Source organism: Lissotriton vulgaris, chromosome 11 (genome assembly GCF_964263255.1).
Source record: "Lissotriton vulgaris chromosome 11, aLisVul1.2, whole genome shotgun sequence".
Classification (NCBI taxonomy): Eukaryota; Metazoa; Chordata; class Amphibia; order Caudata; family Salamandridae; genus Lissotriton; species Lissotriton vulgaris.
Window position 1 is genome coordinate 1,008,359,993 of NC_141699.1, and position 17,438 is coordinate 1,008,377,430.

A 17,438-nucleotide genomic window follows, 5' to 3' on the forward strand; every position below is an offset into this window, starting at 1 on the left:
GTTGTACAAATAACCACTATTCCTAAACTCATGGATTTCCTTTGTGTCATTTTCGTACATTAAAGTTTACCATATGAATTGCTGCATTGTTTCTATACAATGAAAATATTAAAATCATTATAAGCTGCAGCTGAGCTGTTGCCTCTGGGTAGCGCTTGTTTTTGTACACTCAAAAGAAAACTATACATCCCTGTGCCCAGAAGGGTCTGACAGATGTAATGGTATATTAGGTTCGTAAATTGGTCCTAGGGGCAAAAAATCACAGATGGAAATGTTGTCACCAATTGCTATTTGTTCCTAGATGCCGGCGCGACTGACAGTAGACTACCCACCACACCAAAAATCCATGGGCCTCATTTATGAGAAATGACGCATCGCTGCGTGAAAGCAGCGATGTGTCACTTCTCAGTGTGCACTCCTTGCGACATTCCTGATGCGTCATATTTAATGTATGAAGCATCATGTCGCAAGGAGTTACAGATACGTCAGTATTTCTGACGTATCTGTAAGCGCAAAAGTGACGCATTGCTGGAGTGTGTCACAAAAGTGACGCAACTCCAGCAATGCGTCCTTTCACATGGGGCAAGCCCCATGTGAAAGGGCCTGCATCAGTCTTACGCCTGCTGTGAGGCAGGCGCAAGATTTCGACGCAACAGCGTCCTAAAAGTGACGCAGTGAAATCTTATAGATTTCACTGCGTCACTTCTACGACCCTTCCTTGCGTCAATACGCCCCGGTTGCATACATTATACCTGGTGCGGGTATAATGTGGCGCAGAGGTTTACAAAGTGACGCATATACCTAGATGCGTCACTTTGTAAATATGGCGCAACAAGGCGCATTTTTTACGCCACTGGTGCGTCACAAAAAGTGACGCACCGGCGGCATCAAAGTGACTAACAGCCTCATAAATGAGGCCCCATATACATTAATATGGTCTCTAGCAAGCTAACATTCTGTATTAATGAGCGAAGAAAGGTGAGGCACTATTAGGCACCTGAGTGCTGGAGAATGAGCTGTGAAATTTACAGTATTTGAATGGAGCAGTCTGCAGCAAATTAGCAAAAGACGGGTAATGGCATTGTTTTTTCTTAACAAGTAGACATATGTTTTAGTCACTATGTCGTAATATAGTTTTAAAGGGCTGCACATAAACAAGAGATTCACCCAGAAAAGAGTAAATATTCAAGCACATATTTTCAAGCCTGGTGTTAGCCAAGACCTTTTAATTTTACTGAATTATATGTATGCCATACTTGCTTCTATGGGTTTCAGACAGCCCTCTTGGTCCACTGGTCTGCTATTATGTCATTCACATTTTTGTTCTTCCCACTAGAGCATACAACAAGGGGCAGTGAGTCATGCCACTAACTTTGCTGTGAATAATGGCATTTTACCCCTTCACAAGGAGCACTTCCACAAAGTAATTCCTTGCATCTTTAAGCACTACAATGTGACATGTGCTTTTGGTTTTAGCCAGTGTGTCTTTGCTTAGATTGACAATGTCCTAGCAGCTTCTCTAAAAATAAAATGTTGCAAAAATCCTGACATAACAAGCAGTGGCAACACCAAAAGGCTAGTACTAGTACGCAAGACACGCCTGATGGCTTTGCTAATGCTTTTTGTCTATGCATCTTCCATTTGTTGTCTCCTTGATCTTATGCTTCCATGCATAGAACTGCTTTGGCTTGAACATTTCTTTTTAACATAGCTAACTGGTAAGGAATTGGCAGTAAAAAATAGGCATATATATAGATATTATTAAAGTCTACATTGAAATGTACTGATATTATTTCAAAATAAATGCTCTATTGAATTAAATAGACCCCTTTGGAAAAGAAGGAACATAATTCGATGCACCGTTTGTCCCAGACAAAAACATGATGCTGAGGAGGTAAATTATGCAACTCAATTGCTCATCAAAAAAAAGTTTTGGCAAAGCCTATCGTTCTGCCTATTTTATAAATGAAAATGATTCTTCTTGATTGGCAAGCTTGTTTGAGTATGAGTCAACATCTGAGTTTACACCTGAGTCCAATATAAGATGATGTCGCTTCATAGATAGATGAGTGGTTGAATAAGGGATTTTGCTGATAGACAAATGAGGCCACGGGCTCATATACATGAAGGAGCGTCCTTTTCAGATCATGTAGGTTCAAAATGTACACTTGTGCAATCAATTCAACATAAGTGGTGGCTATAGCACCTCTGGCAAAAAGTGGTCATAAATTTCTGTGGTGCCCCCAATGAACTTCCATGATGTCGGCTCCGGCTCATGTTACTTGGCGATTTTTACACTGACTTGCATCCAAGGTAAAAATTTGAGCCTGATTATTTTCTGCTATTAGTGTTGCATAAGGCATCGTTGGACTGGCATTTTTGGAAATGGATATTTTTTAAGTTGGCTAAATGATAAAGCAACTCTCTTAACTTTGGGCCCCCTTCCTATCGCTAGATGCAGAAAAAGCATATTAAGTGGTACACTGGCCTTTTCTAGAATGTACTCTGACTACATTTGGGATAGGGCCCAAATTCAGTAGTTGGGTGGCACTCCTTTACAACTGACTCATAGCCACGGTGCGAGTAAATGGAATACAATCAGGACGGGGGACGAGACAGGGATGCCCCATCTCACCACTTGACTTTGCGTTAACCCTCGAATCCCTAACCTGTAAAAATCGAGATCACCCAGAAATCTGGGGCTTCCAAATGGTTCCCACCGACAAAGACAACATACTTTTATATGTCTCCAACTCTGATACAGTAATCCCTACTCTATTGGTAGTGGTATGGTAGTGACTCCGGGTACAAAATTTACTGGAACAAATCCACATTTTACTGTCCCAACGACACCCAGACATGTTAGCCGATGCCCGGCGACTTAAGGGTCATTCAGGAGGGCTCCCAATACCTAGCAATCTTCATAACCTCACACTGCGAGAAACGTAGGCTTGAAAACCTTGGAAAGACCCTAAGAAACTTTACACTAGACTTGCAACGCTGGAAAGACCTCCCCCTCTCTTTAGTAAGAGCTTCCATCTTTAAAATGATCACGCTACCTCAAATGTTATACGCCCCGATTCAAAACCTGGACAATGCTTATTCGGGAATATGACCTACACAAATACAGCCGCGGTCGGTAATGGGTGTACTTGCAGGGCGGTGACGTGGGGAGGGGGAGGGGCAAGGTGGGGGTAGCAATGTATGGATTACAGAGGTTTACAGGTAAGTAAACATATAAATAAAGAAAACGAATTTCGTTGCGTGCACTGTATCCTCAAATGCGATGCAGTGCGTGCAACGAAATTCGTTTTAGTTATTTATATGTTATCTTACCTGTAAAGCTCAGTAATCCATACATTACTACACGCCACCCTGCCCCTCCCCCTACCCACGTCGCCGCCCTGCAGGTACACCCATTACCGACAGCGGCTGCACAAATACCAATTCATCAAATATGCACAGCTGCGCCATCCATGGCCGGCAGGGGGTATACAGCGTATGAAAATCCCAGAGTATGCTCCACTACAGGGAATATTACTGCAGGAAGAGCTCATAGAAAAGGCTGTCTCCCTCACATACAAAACCATCAACAATCAATAACAAGCCAGATATACTGGGGGGACTGTGAAAAAGGTGGGAAAAAGATATCGGGTCTCTAGAATACCTAGATTGGGAAGCAGCACTAATTCTCCCCAGAGAGGTAGCTATCAAGGCAAGGTTACTCCTCATACAGTATAAGGTGCTACATAGAATTTACTACAATAAAGAGAAACTACACAAGATGGGAAGGTCAGAACGGTTAGCAATGGAGAACGGTCCAAGTAGAGGGGGTGCCTGGCCGTCCTTTACTCCTGGGCCCAAAGGGGAGATTAGATGTTACCAAAAAGCAACGGTACCGAAACAAATTAACACAAAGTAATGGGAAAGGGGGGATTCTGTCGAAGATGGCGGGGTTTATATGCGACCAACAACTGTAGTATTGCCTATTAAATATTTTGAAAATATGAAAATAAAAAAGATTTATGTAAAAATAAAAACTATGGGCCTGATCCGCAAAGGGCCACCGCCCTTGAGGGGGAGGCACTGCAGTCGTGGCGGAAGAGCTGCATTGCAGTTTCTCACTGCAGAGGTCCCACCACCAGGGTGCCCCCAACACTCCTCATTACTTTATGAATCGGGCTCAAAGTGTCTCTGCCAGATGTCTTGTCTACCTAACATGAATATGACTTGAAATAATTATAACAAATGCAGTGTACTTGTCCAAACATACCATCACATCCACAGCCATCAATGCTTAGTCGGAATCCTGCCTTACAGCTGCAATCGTAGCCGCCAGCATAGTTTGAGCAAAACTGGGAACAGCAGGCCTCCCCTGTTTCGCACTCGCCAATATCTGGTGGAAAAAGCATTATATTATTAAAAATAAACTCTTTTAATTTTGCTGTACTTTTTTTTCTCTTTGATTTACCATTCTTTTGGAGAAGATACAGTTCCTGGTAAGCTAGGCATTCCTCAGCGGCATTAAGTCAAAGGATAAGTTCACAAGATTTTGATGTGCTTTCTCGATGCAATCAAGTAAAGGGGCAGCACAGTTCTGGTCGGTATGAGAATCAGGCTTTTTACAACAACATACAACTTTTACTTGGATCAGAACACTACTCAAACTTTCTGTTTTGCCTATGTAAAATCCAGATGACTAGCAGCAGCAGAATAATGTAAGCTCCTGTTTAGGCCCTAGACCAAATAATTACATCTTATGTCACCAAGTTAGCACCTGGACCAGGTTCAAATCTCAGCCTTGACTCAACATCCTATGATACTGGGCGAATCCTCATCCTCCCAGAAAAAGTCTAACATAGTCTGGCTCTGTTGTAAATCAGTCTAATGCCTTTGGGCCAGGTGCTCTATAAAATAAATCCGTGAGAGTGGGCCACTGTAGGCTCAAACCAGTCCCTATAATATAACCAACATCAGACAATATATATTCTCCTTGATCATAGATAAGAGTCACCATAAAGACTGTCCTCAGGGGCTATAGCATTCACACTCTTCACATTGCAAGTCTCATGGTATAGAAATGTCTACCATTGTTCATTCCAAGGCCCTGTGGTACACAAAGAAATTGACAAATATATTGATTGATCCATTACCCAAGCCCAGACATATGGCCCCTGATGAGGACTAAGAAGATGCACATTTCTTCACAACATAAATGTTCATGAAGTACTTCTATAAGATCCTCTGCATGTTGTGGTGCACATCATGATGATGCTCAGACTCGGCTGAATATAGAACCCAAATGAATGAATGGTGATTTGACTGCTTCTCGACCCCTCTTTTGTATGCTGATGAATGGATTCTTCACTACAAGACATCTCAACAGACAATAGAAAGTTGGGTGAACTCCAACAACACTCTTTCGATGCCAGATAAAACATTCCTTGTCAGTCATGCATCTATTGTGACCAGTGCTGACAGGGAATGGAAAGCTGTGCTGACAGAGCTCTCAGAGTGCCTGTCAGAGCAGTGCAAGCTACCTGCCCCCATGGTCAGCAGAGAGCGCTGCTTGGGTTGGGAGGATTTGGAGGGAAGGAACAGAGGGGCATATTACCAACAACTAGCAATAATTATCGCTATGTTGGTTTAGCGGGGATATTTTTATCACCGAGCTGCGGCGATTTTTATCGCTTAGGAACCTTGCTATTATCAAGGTTTATCTCCTAAGCGATAAAAATCGGCGGAAATGCATGAATATCGCTGAAAAGTCAGCGATATTCATGCATTACCGAGCTAATGCTCTTAGCAATGTTATCCACCTACCATTGGATAACATGGCTAAGAACTGCTCAGGGGCAGGTGTTAGCTTTTGGAGATATTCACGCTTAGCACGAATATCTCCAAAAGTTGGTAATAGGAGATAGCGATGTTAGCGACTGTTTCCAGTCGCTAACATCTTGGCACGCCCACTTTGCATGTCATTAGTGATAAATATCACTGACATGCAAAGTGGGGCCCAAGATGGTCGCTATCTCCTACTAGCTGTCGCTAACTGGTGTTAGCGACAGCTAGGTAATAGGGAGATAATTTTATCTCCGCTTTCTTGGCTTTTTAAAGCCAAAAAAGCGGAGACAAACCCCCTTGATAATATGCCCCAAAATGTGGTGGGGCGGGTTGCAGGTGAACAGACGTTTGTTATATTTGAAGAAGGTGGAAGGCAGAGGGCTTCTTTAGAGAGAGAGCTAAGTGAATGGGATGGCAGGAAATCATTTTTTATTTAGGTGGGGAAGTGGGCGTGCGAGTGCAGGTATCTCTACACCAGGGCTCACATTTATAAATGTTTTAAGCAAAGCAGTGTTACATCCAGATCTGATGTGCTGCATTGTGCAAGTTCTACTAAGACTGGTCTGCTGATGATGCCACCCCCTACACTGGAAATCAAGCAAGGCTGCCCTGTGAGATTCACAGCCTTGCACCATAGTACAGAGGTGAGTGTGTGCTGTCTAGACTGGAGGCATACCCTTTCAGTAAAAATCCCTATGCATAAACAAACTCAGAAGGTTCTCATGCACTGGATAAGTGCTGTGCACTGCAGCACACATGCAATGGGTCTCTTTTTGAGAGTTGCACATATTTCCTCATATTTGTGTCTTCTTGTAGACCCAGATTCACCAACATTTTGAATCTTGGGTGAGTTATTTTTTGGGAGCTCCCCCAACGCAAGATGTATTTTTGAATTTACAAAGCCACATGCATAGCTGAGGAAAAAAAAAAAGTAACCCAAGGCTGAATTGCCTTGTGTTACTTTGTGTTGGAGAGGCATTGCATGGGTGGGGCATGGGCATTCCAATGAATCCCCTATGTATTTTGATGCACAACCAGGTCGTCTGAAGTCTGTAAACGTGGGTTTGTGCCAAAACTGTGCATCTACCCGAGGGTGGCATATCATTATTTCTCCTTGTTACTTCCTATTTGCATGTGTGTAGCATTCTACAGCACACACACAAAGGAAGGTACGCCTCTAAGAATAGATTGTGTACAGGAAGGTATTCCTTCCTGCACACAAAAAATTCTGACCACAACACAGGCAGCCTTGCGTCATCACGCTAGGGTACCTGCCAAGGCGCTAGGCTGCCACAAGTGCACAAGACCAAGGAGAGAGCAGAAGCATACCACATCTTTCACGCAACACAGTGCAACAAGTTGCCCTCACTGCTTTGTGTTGCATGAAAGTTTGGCAGATCTGTAAATTGGTTTTGATGTAAAGCTTGGTATAGTTTTCTAAGTAAAGAGACCTTTGCGTCAAAACATATGGGTGTTTTCACTGATCCACCCCTTTAATGTCCACTTGATGGAAAGTGTTTTTACACTATGAAAAGGAGATATTCAGGTTCAAAACACCTTTTGCACTGGATGGTAAACAACATACCCTGCTTTGAATCACATAAGCTCTAGCTCATAGGCTTAATAAAGGTGGGCTGAGCTGCGTTTTTGAATATTTGGATGGATGAGGCATAATATGAAGGTGATGGGATGAGTGCCAGGATGAAAGACGAGACAGGGGGATGAAGTGAAGTCTTGTTTTGAATGGATCCCCCATGACTCTCAGACCTTCCACCTGCTGATGTGAGAAAGGGAACATGGAAGTGGGGCCATTATATAATACACAATTTTAGAAGGGTAACTGTGACTAAAGGGGATTTCTTTCAACATAGGGTTCTGTCTGGCATCTCAGAGCTTCCCCCTTGTGCTCCATTTGATATTACTCAGAACTTTTGAGTTACTCACTGTTACCATCTTTAATTCAATGTATTATTTGACTTAAGAAATTAAGTGGAAGTGGAAGATATATGCTTCTCCTGTGTCTGTAAGACGAGCTTAGATGTGCTTGATCAGGGAATGGCAGTAGAAGCATCTAAACAGTGTCCGATTTAATAGGCTGCTATGGTAACTGCCAGTAGGTTGTGCACAAGTCACTAGAGGGCATATTTACAAGGAGTTAACGCCACTAGAACATCACTATTAAAGACGTACTCGTGGAGTTGAGTCCGTAGTCTTGTCTACACTTAACTTAACGCTGCCTTGTAGATAAGGCCCCTATTCACGCAGCACATAGCGTGAAAGGGGCTTGCAATGAGTGTCGCAGTGGGCGTGCCACTGCAACACCCATTACTTTTTGCCGCTGCCCCGTATTTACAAGGGACAGCACAAACAATATCACCAGGGAATACCTGGTGTTAAGCAGGCAATATGAGGAGAATTGTTTCATTTCTCCTCGTATTTTGTTCTTTCCATGTGTGACATAGAAACAGCAAATCGCCTGTAAAGATTGTTTATGTGCAGGAAGGTGTCCCTTCCTGCACATAAATAATCACCCCTGCAACTCAGGCACCCTTGCAACATGGTGCAAGGGTCTCGGCGCTGGTGCTAGGCAGCTTCTTTAGCACCAGCACTGCGCAAACTGCACGAGTGCGCCGCATTCTTGTAAATACGGCGCATCCCTGCGTTTTGAAACTGACAGCACGGTTTTACCAATTTTGGCATAACACTGTGCTCTACCAGTTTCTAGTAAATATGCCCCTAGATTTCTTAAAGGAATTGGTCTTGTTTCAGCTAAAACGGCAACCAGCAAACTAAATATTAAGTGAAAAAAAGAAAAATATATGCAAATAAATTCAAGTAAAGTGGTTGAGATATGGTAACTATCCTAATCATAACAAATATATATGGCATAACATTCTAACTTTAAAATAAACTGTGTAGAGCTATTCCACATTTTGGGAAGTGCAGTTATGTGCTTTTTGAAATGAAATATTTTACCTTCACATGTTTTCCCATCTGTGTGAAGGGAATACCCATCGTTGCAAGAGCAGAGTGGTCCATTGGTCTTGTGCTCACAGTGGTGATGGCAGCCGCCATTTTCCTTTTCGCAGCTATTAACTATTTCCATTTCAATACCTGATGAAAAGTAACAAATAGGCGCAGTAGCGTGAAACGATATATGCTAAAAACTCCGTAAAAATTCGAGCAGAGCTAAAGATGCAATGATGACTCCTACTAAATGGCATTTTTATGCCCTCTTTGACTTACCCGGTGAAACGGCCACACACATTTTTTTCACCGAATTTGCACCTGCACTATGCACTTTGTAATGGACGAAATACATTAATATATATTCATTTTAAATTCGTAATGCAGTGACCCTCTCCTAGCAGTGGTCTTAGGAACTTTCAAATGAGTTGGCTTGAATGTTGGCGCTTTTTTCCCACAATTACAGGCTTTAATACTGTTGCAGAAGAAGCCCTGCAAACAAAATTAGTTGAGGATGAAATGTAGTATTTATATACCTGCATAAAAGAAAAGCATTGATATCTGAAAGTACATAATATACCTTTAGAAAAAATAATAAAAAAAAATAATATACAATTTATTGAAAAAAAAAGATTAACCTACCTCAATGAGTTAGGCACTCTGGCCTGAAATCTGTGTGCACCTGTTACCACTGGAATGAATGAACCCTGCCGGAGCACACCCCGATCTTTAAACTTCCAAAGTATATATAACGAAGAACATGAGGTGGGTAATATTGAGTCGTGGTTCAAAGCGTTAAGATTGCCAAATATATTGTATGCACACCACATTTTAAATACTGCAAAATGCTATTGTGTTCTATTTACAGAACTATATTTTCTATGTTGGACATGTAAGATAGAGTAGGTAATCCTGATGATTCAAAGACGTAATAAAAAAACCTTTAAAGCAGTGCAAGTAGTCCAGAAAATGCAGAATTTCCATCATCTGCTCCTGCTGTGAAGACCATAGAATTCATCCTACACACGATTTGTGAAGTAAACGTAATGATGATGCCTCTTAGACACCTACTGATATATATTTATTGATATATTTATATAGTTGCGGCAGAGGGTCCCATTTAGGGCATGCATTGGAGCATTTAAATGATGAGGGCGGTGTCCTATGCACCTTCAATTGCCAAAGCCTCTGAAGAGAAGTCGGGACACTTTGAAACGCATCAGGCATCCATGGCACATTGAACTGCTTAAAGCTACCATTGTACTGGTGGACTGTATACCATAACGCAGGGGTCTCCAAACCGGTCCTGGAGGGCCGGATCCATGCCTGTTTTCTGGGATATCCCCATTCAGATACATGTAGTTATTTTAAAAATCTGGCATGGATCCGGCCCTCCAGGACCGGTTTGGAGACCCCTGCCATAACGGCTCTTTAGGAGCATGTTGCCGCTCGAGTGCTCCTTGTATGTTGGGTACTTGGAGCTTGGATAAATATGCAGCACACCCTGCAGCGAAGGAGCACCACCCCAGGATGTTGGGGCTACGTGGTCTTTTATTGAGCAGGCTGATTTTGTGGGGCAGCAATGGGTTTAGCATGTCCACCGGTACACTGAGGCCCATCTGGGGGCATTCAATGCTACAGCAGCAACATTGCGCGCTCCATTGGGAGATAAAGGACCCTACAAGGCCCATAATGCTCTGCTAGTCATGGCAGAGCGCCCCATTCAGGGCTTGCATTGGAACATTTAAATGATGAGGGCGGTGTCCTATGCGCCTTCAATTTCCAAAGCCTCTGAAGAGAAGTGGCGTGGCATACAGTAGAGTGTTGTACAGTGCAATGGCATAGAGCACAGTGGCCTACAGTATAGTGGAATGGCTTAGAGTGCAGTGGCATAGAGTGCAGTGACATAGAGTGCACGGCATAAAGTGCACGGCATAGAGTGCAGTATCCTAGAGTGCAGTGGCTTCGAGTGCAGAGGGAGTACCACAATACTTTTATAGTTTTTCCTGCCTGTACATGCTATGCTAAACAGCCTCATGTCTTACCATATCATATCATTAAAACATACTAATTACCTGTATCTAATTTCCAAAGCCACAACACACCTAAAGTGTAGTCTACACGACATGGCTACCTTTTTATTTTGTGAGGGCTTTAGCCAATAATAGAATGTTTTGTCATTGCTTTGTATTGTTGAATACCACAAAAGTACTACGGTGTACCAGACTAGGACACATTACAGCGCGAATATCTTCAACCTATGCCTTTACAATGCAGTTTTTACATTCCAACATCAATTACAACGCATGATTTTACAACACATGCCATCACAACGCATTTTTAGAACCTACATTTACAACGCATTCCATTACAACGCATAATACCTTTAGGGCAACAGTAGGGTAAGTGTTGGATAGTGTAGGAGTACAAATTACGATTCCCATTCCAGTGAGTGCAACAGTAGGGTAAGTGTTGGATAGTGTAGGGGCAAAAATTACTATTCCCACTCCAGTGAAGGCAACAGTAGGGTAAGTGTTGGATTGTGTAGGGTTAAAAATTACTATTCCCCATTACTTACCTTATAATGGGTTGTAATGGCATGCGCTGTAGTGACATGTGTTGTAATGGCTGCGTTGTAATGGCATGCAATGTAAAGGCTGTTGCGCTGTAATGACCGCGTTGTAAATGTAGTACGTTGTAATGACTGTGTTGTAATAGTTGTTCCCCGGTTTACCTCGGCCCACTATATTACTACGTTTTTGCAGCTTATTACTAAAAAATACCTGAACCAATTTTCATGAAATAACAAAAAGATCCTTTCCAGACCATGATTTACATTATTGGTCAATCTCATGAAAATACATTCAGCCTTTTTACCGAAATGTCTGCCTAAAAAGTCTATGTAAAATGCATTGGTGGAAAAACTTAATTTTGGGCCCCCATTTTTTCTTTACACCCACTAATCATCAAAAAACTTTGCATCATCTGCCAATGTACAAAAAGGAATAGGTCTGCAAAGTTTCGTGGAGATTCGTCAAATGGTGTCAAAGCTATTACCAAGCAAAAATCCAACGATTTCCTATTGCTACTGCCACTCTATAATATATATATTTATATACATGTATATATACATATATATATTACCTACTGGCGGTCGCCAGTATGTAGTTATAGTTAGGACCTATTATCCTATAGGAAATCTGCAACATTCTATTTGGAATAACGTTGGCACCGATTGACGAATCTGCGCGAAATTTTCCAAACTTTTAGCCAGCTCTGGTCCGTTCCTATCCTAAAAGTTTCACGATGATTCATCAAGCAGGGGCAGAGAAAAAAGGGGGGTGCCAAAACACGTTTTCCCCTTGCAATTTTCCATAGGTAAGTGTGTTAACGTGCAGCAGGAACTGCTAACATATATATATGTATGTATATATTCACTGAAAAAACCATAGGTTTTAGGGGTGTTATAGTTAGTTGGACATTTCACTCGTAAAAACCATTGAAATTCCCCCGTTATAGTTAGTTGTACTAACTATAACTCGCGCGCCCGCAATCCACTGCTGATGGTGTCACATATTACATCATTCATGACATTTTCAGTGACATCACTGATGACATCTCTGATGACATCTGAAATGACATCACTGATTACATCATCCAAGTGACAATCTGATACATCTTATCATACACTAGCATAACTTTTCAGCACTCATTATAAAATATGAAGTACCATATTTGAAACCACACCAATACAAGTTTCTAAAAACCCACTCAGTGATTCCTTCATCTACACACACATCTAAACACTTACTAATAGATTCACTCATACATGCTAACAAAGATCAATAGAACACTATTAAATATACTTATACACCTACATCAACATTACACACCAGCACACATTCTATTCACTTATGCAGTCATCCTACTGTGTCTGGTTTTTGGAGCGCGTCTGGCTGGACCCTCAGATGCCTTAGGCTCCCTGCTAACTTGCTACTCTCCTAGCAGGAGCCTTCGTTCCTCCAACATGAATCATCTGTGCATCCTGCGTAGTAAGAAAGTCAGATGGGGAGGTAGGGCCTTTGCCACCGTGGCCCCGTCTGTGGAATGCCCTCCCTTCCGACATAAAGGTGCAACCTTCGCTGTCTCTTTTAAGAAAAGCTCTAAAAACGTGGTGTTTCATTAAGGCTTACCAATAAGCTTGCTTTGTGGATATTTTTGGATTAGGCGCCTTGACGCCCTTGGGCTAAGTAGCGCACTATAAGTCGGATTTCATTCATTCATTCATTCATTCATACTCACTTATGCAAACAATTGATCATACTTATATTTACTAAGCTACACACTTTCACAAACACCACTTTATTTATTCATGTAGATAGTAACTCATACTTAGTGTGTTATAAAATCACTATTACAAGTATACAGTTATCCATACGTCACTAATACAATCACTGAGTCTTATGTATACTTACTTATATACAACAACTGTCACATACACTGCCTTTTGTATTTCTAGTTTATTGGACATGTGTAATTGAGAAATATATTTACTCATCACCACACCCATAAAGAGATTCACTCACCCAAACAATTGTTTCCACATACAGTCTTAACCTCATATACCTACTAAATCAAATATTTACACATCTTTGGCCAGTCACACACCTCCCACCCAACCACACACACGTTCATTCACTATCTGATACAAATACTCACTTAACTAATTAATAACAAATATGGACTTTCACATAGCTAGTGACCAACTTATGTAGTAGTTTACACAACAAGAGATAGAGTGATGCAGGTATTCACACAGTTTAATCACTATCCCATATATTTAGTGAGAAACTTTAAATTCGTCACTTAGACAGTCAATCACATTGCTACTAAATCCTCCATTCAGACACTTATACATCCACTCAGTCTTCAGGGCAGATTGCTATATATATATAATACTTATTTAAATATCGAACCAAACCACATTCACTGGATGATGTCATCAGTGATGTGATGTCATTTGAGATGTCATCAGTGATGTCATCAGTGATGTCACTGACAACGTCATGAATGATGTAATATGTGACATCATCAGCAGTGGATTGTGGGCGCGCGAGTTATAGTTAGTACAACTAACTATAACGGGGGAATTTCAATGGTTTTGTACGAGTGAAATGTCCAACTAACTCTAACACCCCTAAAACCTATGTTTTTTCAGTGAATATATACGTACATACATATGTACATACATATATATATGCTACCAGTTCCTGCTGCAACGTTAACACACTTACCGACACTTCTGGGGATCAGTTCTTTTTATGTATTTTTATTTAGTCCATCAAGAATGGCATAACGCGATTCGGCATACACAGCTGCCTTGTTCACATAAATGAGACGCTCAGGTTCATTCTTTAAATACACGTCATCATGCTGATCCTTCAATCAGCATGGAAATGGAAGATATACTTCCGACCACTTGGCATGTATTTAAATACAATCCTGACGCATTATCAATTTTTTTCTTTCCTCCAAATTACATCACTTTGATTTATAAGAATTTATTCTGATTTCTGCTTCTCTGTTTTTTTCATATAAAGTGTGAGTGCTGTAGACATACAGTGAAGTTGATTAGCCACATCCTTAAAATGTTATATATATATATATATATATATACATATATTAAGTGCAATTTAACATTATGCAGAACACAAGGGCAAGAGTACCAGGTACATTATTAGGACTATTAGGAACTTTATCAGAGGATGAGTGAGCAAGAGCCCTTGAACAAAAATGAGTAAAAATTGAGCAGGTGCTGAAATTTTGGACACAGTAAAAGATGATATGCCATCATGCCTCCCCTATTTAGAGTACCCATATATGTAGGGTCAAAGTATTCCAATACCCTCAAATAAATACAGGGTGGGCAGTGCATCCGTTGCTTTTTTGTGGATGTCCTGCAGCCACCATTGTCTAAATAAAGCCCTTAGAGAATAATAGACGGAGGAAAACTATTAGGGTATAAAAGAAAGGAAAGTGTGGGTGAGAAAATCCATGTTTATTTATTTTATTATTTATTATTTTTATTTTTATGTTTTATATCGCGCAAACTTGACCCGTGAGGGTATCAGAGCGCTTTAAACGGTATACAGTGCTGAACAAACAAAAGTTTAAAGTGCAGAAATATACATAATCAACAGAAAGGATGGCGAGGAGCCAGGGTGCTGAGAACATAGGGAAAGAGGGGGATACAGGTGTATGGTTACAATCACCATTAGAGTCAATAAAAACAAAGGTCCCACATATTTTCAGCGGGGAGAATTGGTGATATGGGGAAGAATCGATAGTCTTAGATCCATCTGGCACAATGTGGTGGCTGAGGGTAGGCCTTAGATGAGGAATTTACCCATGAGGAAGGTTTTGGCCTCCTTTTTGAAATGTGCTAGAGAAGGGATTCATCTGATGGCGGGTGGGAAGAGTTCCAAATTCTTGGTGCTGCTCCAGTGAAGGCCCTATTGTAGGTTCTGTTTTTCTGAAAGAAGGCAGGTTGGAGTAAGAAGTTTCTAGCGGACCTGGAGTTCCTGCTTCCTTCAGATACCACTAGTTTCTGTGCCAGATAAGGAGGGGAGTTTGTGTGTAGAGCCTTGTGTGTAATGCATGGCAGTTTCAACTGAATTCTGGCCTCTAGAGGGAGCCAGATCAGCTCTTTCATGTGTGGGGAGATGTCATCGAATTTCCTGGTGCCTGTGAGTAGTCTGGCGGCCACGTTGAGACAGGCTTTTAGAGGTGCTAAGGAGATCTTGGGTAACCCAGTAAGGGTGGAACAACCATATTCCAGTCTAGAGATGACTAGTGCTTGAACTGCCATTTTTAAGTCAGGAGCATCGATGAAGGGTTTCAGCATCCAAAGGAAGCTCAGGTGGAATCTGGCTGCTTTAGCCATCGAGTTAATGTGGTCTTGCATGTTCGGGTTACAGTCGAGGATTATGCCCAGGGATTTGGCAGAGTCAACAACGGTCGGCGGGCAGTTTAGGGCTATGATGGCCTTGATCCACATCTGAATCCCTGGATTGGCTTTTGAAGGGGAGATTAGGAGAAATTCAGTTTTCTTTGTGTTAAGTTTGAGTTGGTTATTGGCTAGCCATTGGACAGTCAGTTTCAGGGTCTCATTCAGGGAGAGGATCTCCTCGAACAAAGAGATATTGATGTATATTTGGGTATCGTCTGCATACATATGGTAGGAGATGTTGGCGGTACAAAGACCTTCGGTGAGTGGCTCTAAGTAAAGATTAAAAAGGGTGGGGACCTTGGGGGACTCCAACTGTGACCGGGGTGGGTCCTGATAGGTTGCCGGTGCTGAGGAATCTCTGAGAGCGGTTGTGGAGGAAGGACCTCAACCATTCTAGGACCACGCCATCCAGATCCATCCTGAATTTGAGCCGTTCAAGTAGTTTTTCATGGTTGACCGTATCGAAGGCGGAGGATAGATCAAGGAGGATTAGAAGGGAGGTTTTGCCTTGGTCTAGGGCTAGGAGAGCACCGTCCACGATGTGGAGCATAGTAGTTTCAGTGCTGTGCCCTGGTCTGAATCCAGATTGGAAGTCGTCCAGTAGGTGGAAGTTGTTGATGTGCAGACTTAGTTGCTGTTGTACACACTTGTCCAAAACTTTGGCTAATAGCGGGATATTGGAGATAGGTCTGAAATTGTCAGGGGAGGCTGGCTCCAGTGATGGTTTTTTCAAAATAGGGAGGACTTGGCCAGCTTTCACAGGGTTCAGAATCGAACCCTGCTGGAGAGAGGTGTTGATTATTGCAGTCCAGCAAGGAACGATGGAATGCGAGTTGGCAGCAAGGCAGTTGGAAGGTAGCGAGCCATTAGGTTGGTTATTTCGGTTTAAGGTGGAAAGGATTTTAGAGATGGAGTCTTCGTTATAGTATTCGAAGTCAGTCCAGCTGGCTTGGTTTTTTGGTGAGGCCAGAGGGGGTGGTGCGGAAAAAGGGGGCAGGTCAGGAAGGGGTTGAGAGTAGGTGGCGGTACTGAGTTCAATTCGTAATGCCGTGGTTTTATCAGCAAAGAAAGAGGAGAATTCCTCTGAGGATATTAGAGATTTGGGGGATTATTTTGGTGTTTTAGCCAGTTTATCAGATTGGAGTTTGACCAGTTCAAAGAGCTTACGGGGTCTATTCTTGGCGTTCCCCAATTCCAATCTGAAATATTCTTTTTTTGAATTGAGGATGTGCTCGTTGTAGGCATTTCTAATCTGGCGGAGAAGTTTTAGATGCATTGCAGAGGGATGTTGTCTCCAGATTCTTTCCGATTGCCATAGGCATCTCCTCTCCATGTTGAGGGAACCAGTGAACCAGGGGTGTCTGTCCTTGATTTGTGTTCTTTTTAGTTTTAGAGGGGCAAGGTGGTCCAGAATGTTTGAGATGGACAACGAGCAATGTTCATTGAGGTCGCTGACTGTGGTTATGTGCGAGGGGAGGTCAGATTTGCAGTGAGCCTCTAGTTTCATAAGGTTGATGTTCTTAGTGTCTCTGGTCCAGCGTTTGGTAATCAGTTCAACGTCTTTATCTTGCGGGTCCCGGGTAAAATGAAAGAGATGGAGTGATGGTCAGACCAGTCA

The 17,438-nt window shown here is 42.1% G+C and overlaps 1 protein-coding gene across 1 annotated transcript in view; it reads right to left on the reverse strand.

The window, feature by feature from the left end:
- The window catches only part of LOC147683929 (uncharacterized), an 879,194-nt gene that overhangs the window by 233,146 nt on the left and 628,610 nt on the right, over positions 1 to 17,438 (reverse strand). The window contains 2 exon segments of the mRNA XM_086942580.1: positions 4,274 to 4,396; positions 8,821 to 8,958. Coding sequence (XP_086798706.1) covers positions 4,274 to 4,396; positions 8,821 to 8,958 — 261 coding nt within the window.